We start from the raw sequence: 10795 nt of genomic DNA, 5'->3' as shown, positions 1-10795 counted from the left end.
TCACTACATAGGCCTGGACAATTACAGCACAGCGCTGTGATAAAACTCAAACACACACATAAAACCTGTCATGAAGTTTATTAAGGCCAGAAAGCCTGACATGAAGCTAGCCTTCTAGCATTTCTACCACTGTGATAAGGAAAATAGGGGAACAAGCTGGCAGATAGAATTAAAACAATGTTGACATCCCAGAGCTCTCAGAGATAAAACTTTGCAAGAAACAAACAGAAAATCTAATGGGCCAAATGCAGTCCACGTAAACACACCTCCAGCCGTCATATGAGCCTCAGGCCACAAGGGTGAACATCCTCTGAAACTGCAGGAATTGTAGGGCTTAAAGCTGACTGCACAAAGAAATGAGAGCAGATTCTAAATTTCTGAAAAACTGAAATCTACATTTGACACAAGAATATATACAAGGAACAGCCTTACATAAACAAGCAATAGTAAGATTGAGGATTTTGTTCTCAGAGCTGTATGCAAGTCTAAGAACTCACCCAAAGAGGATGAGCTGTAGCAGTAGCTGGATGTAACACATGCAACCACAGATACTGACACAAGTGACACCTGTCTGCCAGCAGCAGCAGCCAGGAATTCAGACCTTGAGATATTTAGGCCTTAGCTGGATACAAGAGCAGACACATAAGTCACAAGTTACGGCTTAACTTGCAGTTTTTCAAATTCTAAAACAGAAAAGGCAGGAAGCAAGTTTAGTTGACTTTTTTTTTCTTCCCAAAAAGACTTTTGATAAAACTACAGATTGGGCATTAAAACTACAGATTAGAGTTACACCAATGCAAAAAAAATCAGTGGAAACAAGCAGCCAGTCCCATGGTTCATCAGTGGGGGAAGAGAAGGTAAAGAAAACTAACTTTGAAGTTACTCACCCCTGTCATTAGAAATATTAATACAGATTTGTCTCAAAGCAGAGTTATCCGAAGTTTCCTATGTTAAAGAACGGAATGAGGCCAGACACCAGCTGTACATCACGTACATATCTTATAGTACCAGAAAGAGACATTTTTTCAGTATGATCACAAAATTTGCTATTCCAAACAAAAAAAAAAAAACACAAAAAAACAACCAACCCCCCAAAACCCCCACCACTGCAGATTAGCCAAACCTTGCAACTTACATGTCCTCAACAGTAATGTCCTTCAATATTTGGCAATAATCCACATTCCATACAGCCTGATCATCCCAGACTTTAGAAGCCAGCAGAATAGCTCCTAGGACTATCCTCTTCCAGTTACTAGGGCATATGTCAATCTCTGCATAGGTTAGAAGCCTTTCCAAATAAACCTATAAAAAGAAAAAACCAGTTTTATGTTTGTAATTAAGACTTGGAGCTGAGTTCTAAGCAGCAAACATGCCAGTCCTACTTTATCTCATTAAGTGTCAAAATAAGTATTAGTGATTACTACTTACACTTTAGAATCCAAACTTTCAGGAGTTACAGGTTCCATTTTTTAGTACAACACAAGAACTGGACCACCAAGGTATACAATAAAGATACTAAAGAATCAGTTCTGAGCAACGAGCATTGCTGGTTCAGGGAGACAGTGCTAGAGTTCTTTCTGTGGCCGAGTCACACAGTCACTGACAGGTTCTTATTAGGGCCTATCTGGGATAGTAGATCACTCAGCATCACACTGGCCTTTCATCACAGTGAAGGTTCAGCACTCGTAGCTTAAGAGGAAGTGCTAAAAATCGGCACTGTGATCTCCGGTCATGGGAGGGAGATGCATTAATTGCTATCTTTCCACAACAAAAGGCGTTATAGTGCTATTTCTACCTTACCCTGTAAAGAACAGACTTCCATCCTTCACCCACAACAATGTCATCCTCTGCTTTCATTTACATCACCAACTGCTTAGATAGTGAAAGATACCCAAATCCAAAGATCTGAATTGGTCTTTTACTCATTCCTCCCATGTAATCTCGAATCAGCCCAAAGATGTTGAATCAGTCCCTTCCTTAAAAGTTTTCTGCTATTTCACACTCCTATAATAATCCACATCCTAAGTAATTTGCACTTCAAATCTGAATATATATTGCTTTTAAAGTTCTATTCCATAAATGAAGTCCAAGCTCCTCATGAAACCTCAGATAAACTAGTGGGTGAAGGAAGCTGTTGTACAGGTCTAAGGGCAGAATCAATCTTTATTACTAGGGTCTCTCCACACCTTCTTCCCATCCTTTCCTTGTAGCCTTTAAGTAGACTAAATGTGTTCCTATAATAACAGAGCCATCTAGTGGTAAAATCCACTTTGGAAACTATTTCTATTTCTTGTAAATACTTCAGCTGGCTAGATTGCCTGGGGTTAGCTATCATCTTGTTCTGTCAAAATTGCTCATCTTTGGAAAAGCAAAAACATCAGACTACTTTCAGAGTTTCAATAGCTCTAACTATCTGGCCCTTCTAATTACTTATTTCCTTATTAAAGGCAGCTCTTCAAGCTGAGTTTGCTTAATTGCCACATTGTCTCTTGGTGACAGTTCTCTCTCCTGTTCTCCTGTTTTTAGACAGAATCACAATGAAGACTGAAGTCTAGTATGCAACGAAGTGCGGTTTGTGAGATTATCTAATGCAGCAATTATATAGGTTGTGCGGTTTTTTTTCTTTCCCTTCATATACGTGTATGCATGCACGCATGCATATGTGTGTGTGTGTGTGTGTGTGTATGCATAAATAATCAGTACCATCATCAGTTTTTTATATCCATCTTGCTTTCTGAAATCACACAACAAACCACAATAAGATTATTTTCTCACTATTGTTTTTGAGTTCCAAGTACCTCCATGTCACCTGGGGAAAAGAGTTGTAGCCTCTTTGGTTTAATGAAGAAAAGTTTGATAGAAAGGTGTGAATGACTGAAGAACAAAATAATGACAAAGTTAATCTCCTGGAGTTTCTACAGTATCGATCCTCGACCTCTTAGGTGGTGTTACTTGCACTGTTCTGGTTCGTATGCACTCAAAACTCCCACTTTCCCTTACACACAACTAAAATAAAAGATGTTTTTGTGTCTGACCTTTTTATAGCCCGGTTTACGGCGTCCCACTGTTCTGCCTTTCTCAAGGTTCTTCAGCAAGTTATATATTATGAAACAAACAGTGTTTGATTGGACAAGTAATTAAGCATTACACATTCATACATAGAAAGGGTAAGTTCCTTTTTAGTTAACCACTTCTGCAACTATTTAGAAATCTTCTGTAATGAATGCACTTGTAGAGAGTGTTTTCATTATTAACAAGGTTTTATAAGATACTGTAACTATTTAAATGTCAGTTCAGCCCAGTTGACTCATTGAGGGAAGAAAAAAAGCCTTCCAAAAGCTCTAGTTTCAGTAGTTGCGCATCTCTTACCAGTGTCACTATTGCACATTCAGCTGTCAGCTGCGCAGCGCTGAAAAGTGTCCGAACAAACCGGTAGATGTGCTTGTGATCAGGGTCATGCTTGTAGTAGTCGTCTGGAACTTCTTCCCGCTGAAAGAAAGTTCTCTGAATTACTGAAAATCTGTCTTACTTAATACTGACTTTAAAGAACAGACACACATGGTTGTTTCTTCTCACCAAGCAGAAGTGTATATCCCTTTTCCCTGTCACAGAGACAGAACAAAATTATGTATTGAAAGAAGCAAGTAGCCTTGCAATATTATGAATTTTCCAAACAAAACACAATAGCCTTAGCTGATAATGTTTGTTCTGAACACTTTTTTGATCTGTAAGGCGAGAAAAAGTATGAACTACCATCATTATTACAGGTGCTAACTACTGTCCATGGAACATTTTACAGACTAAGAGATTAAAAAAAAAAAAAACAGTTTTCTCCTTGCAAGAAAATCAGAGATATATACACACCAGGGAAGTACTGGCTCTTCAAAAGGCAGAATTAAGAGACTTCACAAGACTCCCCTTCAGGAAGAGCTGAAGAACACATGTCAATAATTCTGTCACAGGCAGAACTGGAAGGTAACTTATGCTGTCTTCACAGGACTCATTCTTGAGAGATTCCAGAAAGACAAAGCTAATGAACAGCTAGATTTATCTTTGACACGATGCTAAACTGTTTCTTAATACAGGGGAGAAGAAAAGCTTAGAAATAAACAGTGCATAAAACCAATCCTAAAATGAGACACAGCACTCTTCCTGGAGGGAAGAAACATCAAGAGATCCAGCTTTACATGCTGATTCTGCAAGACTGATAGTGCACTAGGTTTCTATCTACAGCCTACGTTAGGCCTATAGTACAGTAAAGATATCAAATGAGCACAGCATAGCTGCTTGACATTAAACAAGCAGTCATAGGGTAAGCAAAGCAGCAAGCATTTTCACGTAGTTTTGTAGTTTAAAATAGCCAGGTAACAGTGTCAAATAAAATGAAGGATATTAACTTTGTACTCTCCACACAGCCTTCTAATACACCACTAACCAATGGAGGTTACCTCTTCAAGGTGGGCATGCAACATTAAGAATAACACAAGCAGAATTGCCCTCGCATAATTCCTGAGCTAGAAGTAGTCCAAAAGCACACCTGGAAGTACATTTTTTGCTGACTGGAACTGAGGAGGAAAGGCCTGAGACTAGTATTTGTGACTAAGCCCTGTGATGCTGGTAACTTGAAGTTTGTTACTGCTGCTATTAGGGTCAACAGAGCCTGCATTTGAACTCCTTGTGACTGAATCTTTAGAGGACAAGGTGTGCAGAGAGTTTTCCAGCAAATTAACCTTTTTAAAGGAACTGTAGGTACCCAGCCAAAACCCTATTGCTGTAGAAACTAACAAGCCATTTGTATCTTTCCCCTCATACAGCCATTACTCTATTTCAGTCTCTATACTGTAGTAAGATAGAAGAGACCTTTAAATGTTCCCTAAAAGACAATTATTTTCCTCTGTTCATGCTTATTAAATAGGAGGTAGGCTATATGAAAGGATCAAAAGATATCAGGTTGCTAAATAAAGAAAATAAATTGTCCGATGAAGTGGAGTTCATCTTGTATAAATAATTTTCAATGTGAAACAACAGATTAAGGCAGTTCAAACAATTTTAGACCAGACTTTTCTCTTCAAGTGCCACAGTCCATACAATAAATCTTCTATATAGCTCTCCTCCTGAAGTTAATTATTTTTATTGAGTAAAGAGTTCTACTTATTCAATGTACAATTCCTAGCACAATGGATCATATTTAGGGTTGAAACTGTAACAACCTTAAAATACTTAATTGTTTATTAAAAGCTGTTGTTAACAAACCAAATCTGTGAGATAGATTAAGCTGCATTCACTCAGATAAGTCCCAGAGCAAACTGAATTTTTAAAGCCACTAGAACTTTGCTAAATTCATTTCAAATTAAAACCAAAGGAAGTGGTCCTATAGGACAGACATTAAGCTAGTAGTGCTCAAACTGGACATAAAAAGCACACACTCTGCTCTTGAGCTGGCCTGTACTATGAGATTTTGCATCTTCAAGATTATCTAAAAAGGTGTACCAGGACGAGCCACATTAAAATCACATGCTGAATGCTCCTAGCTGTTAACTGCAAGCAGCATTAAGTATATTTACTTTAAAATTTTGCCTTTCAGGTTTTTTAAAGACCAGACTAGTCTTCTACTTTGTGTGATGCTTCATGTATTACGTTCTCCTATTTGTAGTCATTTAAAAGGTTTGGCACATATTTACCAAACACGTCTTCCTAAATGAATAGAAAAGACTCAAAGTAGAGTTAAAGGTGGCAAGAAAGGAGTCAGACAAGAAAGTTCAGATATGAAATATGCAAGAATCAGCACATGCCTACTTTCTATTTATATTCAAAGCATAGAAAAAAAAATCAAACACACTTTGCAACATTTAGAAAGACTGGGTTCTGTTCATGATCTAGCTGATACCAAAAGTCCACAGGACACTGTCTGCACTATGTTTTATATATAAAGACACAATTTAAGATCAATTTGCTTGTGACCTGGTGTTAAGACATTTTTGTGACTTATACAATACAAATCAAGATGTTAAAAATTATGTATATTGATACACATTCAGAGGATCAAAAGTTACACTTACTGTGAGAGGATGAGATTTTTCATCAAAAATATCCAATGATCTGTCAGAATCTCTACAAAGTAAAAATCTCTGTTTTAGCAACAAGTGTTCATTGGTAATGCTATGCTCCCCTAAAAAAGTATTATTAATTAAAGAGGATAAAGGGACATATTTTATAGTTCAGCTTTTCCTAGAATATGGTATGAAGTTACATTGTATTTTTGCAAAGCATTTAAATGATGAGATCTCATAACTAAGTATTTAAAGAAGCTTAATAATGAATGTTCTCATGTTCTCATATTATGCTTAGTACAGTTCTCCCTTAAAATGTGAAACTGTCTCATTAACAGCATTTATTTCAAAAAGGCACTGTAATTGTGAAGCATTTGCTCTAACTAGCTATAACGGCAAGGGTTATTTGTACAGGGGACAGAGCGTTCCTTCATCCATCAAAACCGATCTGTACCTCTGTATTCAGGAAAGGCTAAACAAAGTTCAAAGGCTGATTTGTGGCGAGTCAAGCGTATTCTCCTCACTCCCTCCGTTTTGACTTTTTATGCTTCATTATTGATGAAGCATGTGCCACTGGATGAGTGTATTACTGACCTTTCCATATCAGCTCAAGAGGGGGTACAAACAGGAAGTAGATACAGCCTAAAGCATCAGATTTTTCAACTCCTTTAAGTTATACTACCTGTTCCTGAAGTGACTAAGATCATATCCCTGGCTCAAAAAGAAAGTTGTTAGATTTCAGGGGAAAAAAGTTCACTCACCTGTTCTTTATATGGTAGAATATTGCTAATGTTACACTAAAAAGGAGATAGAAAAAAAAGAAAAAAAACTTAGCAAAGCACATTTTGTGCACACTATTCCACTGCAGAAGCTGTTGTTCAAGGCAAAATGTTCAGAATCTATTATGTATTTGCTTCCTCTCACATTCTTAAGTACTTTATGTCTCATTTCTGATGTTTACATGTCTGAACAGGAACTGCCCAAATCAGCTTTGCTATCCAAACTACTTTTATATTCATTGTACAGATATCTGTGCCACAAAATGAATATTATACCACATTTTAAACACACATCTTCATTGCCTGATTAGGTGACATTTATTGAAAATGTGGACTATTCATAAGTAAAATATAATAAAATTTCTACTTGATGTTACATACACTGTTGTGGACATTCTGCTCACGTTTCAAATCTGTATCTCTGGCTGTCTAATTTAGGACCCGTCTTAAAGAAGAGAATAATAAAGATTATACTATGCCAGCATAATCCAAGAAAGGGACAAGAACAGATCTCAGTTTCTGCTGAGTCAAGTAAGGCAATAGGTGTAATACGGACACTCATCTACTGTGGCCAAATTTAAAATACTTTACTGGCAGTGACAACAGGAACACTGCCACCACAGGAATCCATCATGGGGAAGCTCTGATCTCTTGCCAGCTGTACACCACTTCAAAAATCACACAAGCTCTATCTTTTAGGTTTTTTTTTCTCTAGAAAAGGAGAAGTGACATGCTAAATATCTCTGAAACCAAGCTTGAAAGTGACAAATCAACTTAGGCATTTCCGAACTCTACGAAGTGTTAAAACAGTAAAGCCTTATGGGTTTGAATCTACTTTGCCTAACTTTCCCTTCAAGCACAGTAAAACTCTTTTCAATTTTTGGCTGGTATCATCTGTGCACAAAAGACTCCTGTGGTACCCACAATAGGTCAAGCAGCCATTTCCATTTGGAGAACCAAGAAAACTAAACAGTTATCAAACTCACCTACATGAAGTAACAAATATATGAAGAAAAAGTAGAAAGGCTAGAACGGAAACCAAAGCCAGCAACATACTGTTATCCACAACTAGAGGGCAGACTAATACCACTGGCAAGTAGCAAATACAGCCCTACAAACTTTTCCTGCAACTCCATACAAAATTTAATTCAAGTTTTCACAGATCAAGAGTTTCTGCATTTGGCTTTCAATGTGAAACCTTTGAGCTCCGTGCCCCAACACACACTTTTAAATCCAAAATGCTGACACACTTCTGCATTGCCTCAGATTCTCAAGTGCACGATGATAACCAGTTTGAAATACAAGAGTACAGTAGCTCTGTAACTAAAAAGCAAACAAACAAAAAACCCCAAACAAACAAAAAAACAAACCCAAAACCCCAAACAGCTCACTTCAGCACTCAATTAACCAGTTCTCTACCTCCCTTCCATGACCAACAGCAATGCTGTGCTCCTCTCATTCAAGTGTATGACTGGCTTTGAAACAGACAAGACCACAAAAAAAATCCCAAATAAACCTTGCAATGCTACTCAGCCCCTTGTTGATGACAAAGGTTCTTACCACTTTATTGTGCTTCTAAGGTTAGGTTGACTGACAGTGCTGTCATCTATAAATATTGTTGAGCATGAGCTGTATTTTTTCGTAAGCTGCCCAGGGGAAACCTTGAGGGGGGAAAAAAAAAAAAAAAAAAAAAGAACAAATACATTCAAGAAGAGAAATCCCACGAGCTTTGGTTTACCACTCTGAATACTAGCTTTACACCTCAAGTAGTGACTGCAGAGGAGGTCTTTGTAGATGATTGCTCCTGCTATGTAAGCTGTCCTATAGCCATCGAGTTCCTGAGGACACCCTTTGTGTAAGACAGGTTTATAAATCATGCCTTTTAATACATAACATGATGTTTTTAAGTAAATAACTTTCAACAGAAATAGCTGCAGCTAAAGCTGCAAGTCCTCTGATTTTCTCAGTTCTTCTCCATTCCATCCTTGCCAGTTTGGGTCTCAGACTTCCCTCTCTATGATATACTTTAGATTTCGCTGTGACTCCATAATCATCTTCTCCCTTCTTTTATATCCCATACTTCTAAATTTTCTGGTTATCCAGGATCAGTCCCTGTAAAGACAGTTTTGCATTTGAGGTTTTCTCTTGTTTTATTTTAGGGAAGGAAAAAAGAAAAAAAAAAAAAAAAAAAAAGAAACCTCTTCTTGACATTGCTCACTTCACTCATGTCTTGTTTAGCTTCTGGAATCTGGAAATTACTAAGGGAAAGTAGTAAAAAGAAGTACTGCCAAGTACCCTTACTTTTATCATTTAGAGTTAGCAATATGTTCCATCATCTATCTTAATTCTGTAGGTTTTATACTGCAAGATATCTTCCCATATAACACTAAGTTAGGCTTTTTTAGAGAATGCCTTGCACTACAGCTAGGACATCATAACTGACAGAGGAGTTTTAATCAAGCAATTCAAGATTCATTAGTTTTTGCCATTATCTTTTCTAAAAACTTTAAAGTCTTCCATATGAAAATGCTGGCACCCTTCACAACTCAATGGCTGCCTGGGAATATCTCCCATTCCAGCTGAGGTTTGCCAGCAAAAACAATCCAATCACACTTGACCTTGGTGCTGAAGACTAAAGTTGGAACTATCACTGAAAAAGAATTACAAAAGGGGGGGCGGAGTATCCCCCATAATCATACGACATACAACACACTTGAAGTATTATCTTACCAATAACTTATCTGTAGACACCTCTGTTAGACAGTTTTTTTTTAACCTTTGTGTTAATAACTTCCATTCTTAGCTTTACTAGTCAATAATTTTTTATTCATTTATTAGTGACATTGTATCTATTTTGTTGGGGTTTTTTGTTTGTTTTTTTTTCCCCATAAATGAAATGTCAAAATCCACCAATATTTTTGGAAGAAGCTTAGAGTATATTTTCAGATTTTAAAACTAATGGATTATCATGCTGATCATAATGTTTGTTCATCATTCTCTTTTCATGCTGGATACACTTCTTACAATACATCCTGTAGTGATGCTCAAATAGCAAGTCGTTTAAAACTTGTAATCTCAGCTGAGAAATTAATCGAGTTTTAAAAAAAAAAAACAACATAGGCAGTTTGACTTATATTTTCTGTTTGAAATACTCAAAACTGATAAAACAAAAGAAAAAATCCATTCTTACTCTTTTGACATCAGCCATTCTACACTGTGATACTTTATTTTTTAGAGACAGGCAAAGATAATTCAGTTTCATCTTGCTAAGGAGGATTTTGAACATGTGTAGGACTATATGCCTAGAACTACAACAGTTGTTTCTTGACTTTGTCTTTGTTCCAATATGCTAATATTATCTATCTAGCACACTAAGAATTTTACTTACATGATTGATGTGGTTACTCTTCCTCTTCTCTCGCACTAGAAAGAGGGAGAAAGAATGTGAACTGAAAGGTTTCTAAAATACAATCCCAATTTTCATTCAATAAAGTCATTCTATTATCCAATCTTCTGAAGTACATGAGTATTAGAAGTTTCATATTTGATTTTAGGTGTCTAGAAAAGTAGTTTGAGTTTAAATTACCAAGTTTCATCAAGCTAGTAAACTACATACTACTTCCAACTATCCACATGTATATTTAGGAACTACTTCTACCCATTGCACTAAGGGAAAAATGTCTCAGCTTTGAAAAGATGCTGTGTATCATAAAAAACTCAATGATTTCAGATAATTCAAACAGACAATGTCCAACATCCAACAGCAAACACTTAGCAAAAAGAAATAAAAACATCACACACTGAACATGCCAAAGACACACAAGGGAGAAGTGAGGTGCCCAGCATTGTATGTGTTCTCTCTCCTCCTACTGGACAGCAGAAGGTAAAAAGGTATTTCACTATACAGAAGATGCTAGCACAAGCTATGCCTATTTATCATATAACTACAACCATGTTATTTGATAA

General features: G+C 36.8%; 1 protein-coding gene across 1 annotated transcript in view; it reads right to left on the bottom strand.

Moving 5' to 3' along the window:
* Positions 1-10795, bottom strand: part of CCNYL1 (cyclin Y like 1) — a 33789-nt gene that overhangs the window by 7697 nt on the left and 15297 nt on the right. Inside the window, exons 3-8 of the mRNA XM_086751581.1 lie at positions 10218-10252; positions 8390-8490; positions 6812-6847; positions 6060-6111; positions 3370-3489; positions 1136-1302 (exon numbers count right to left, since the gene is read on the bottom strand). Of these exons, the coding sequence (XP_086607707.1) occupies positions 1136-1302; positions 3370-3489; positions 6060-6111; positions 6812-6847; positions 8390-8490; positions 10218-10252 (511 nt within the window). The remainder of the gene's footprint in view (positions 1-1135; positions 1303-3369; positions 3490-6059; positions 6112-6811; positions 6848-8389; positions 8491-10217; positions 10253-10795) is intronic.

The sequence above is a fragment of the Chlamydotis macqueenii genome, chromosome 6, assembly GCF_036417535.1.
Source record: "Chlamydotis macqueenii isolate bChlMac1 chromosome 6, bChlMac1.mat, whole genome shotgun sequence".
Taxonomy (NCBI): domain Eukaryota; kingdom Metazoa; phylum Chordata; class Aves; order Otidiformes; family Otididae; genus Chlamydotis; species Chlamydotis macqueenii.
This window is presented reverse-complemented; position numbering and strand designations above follow the sequence as displayed.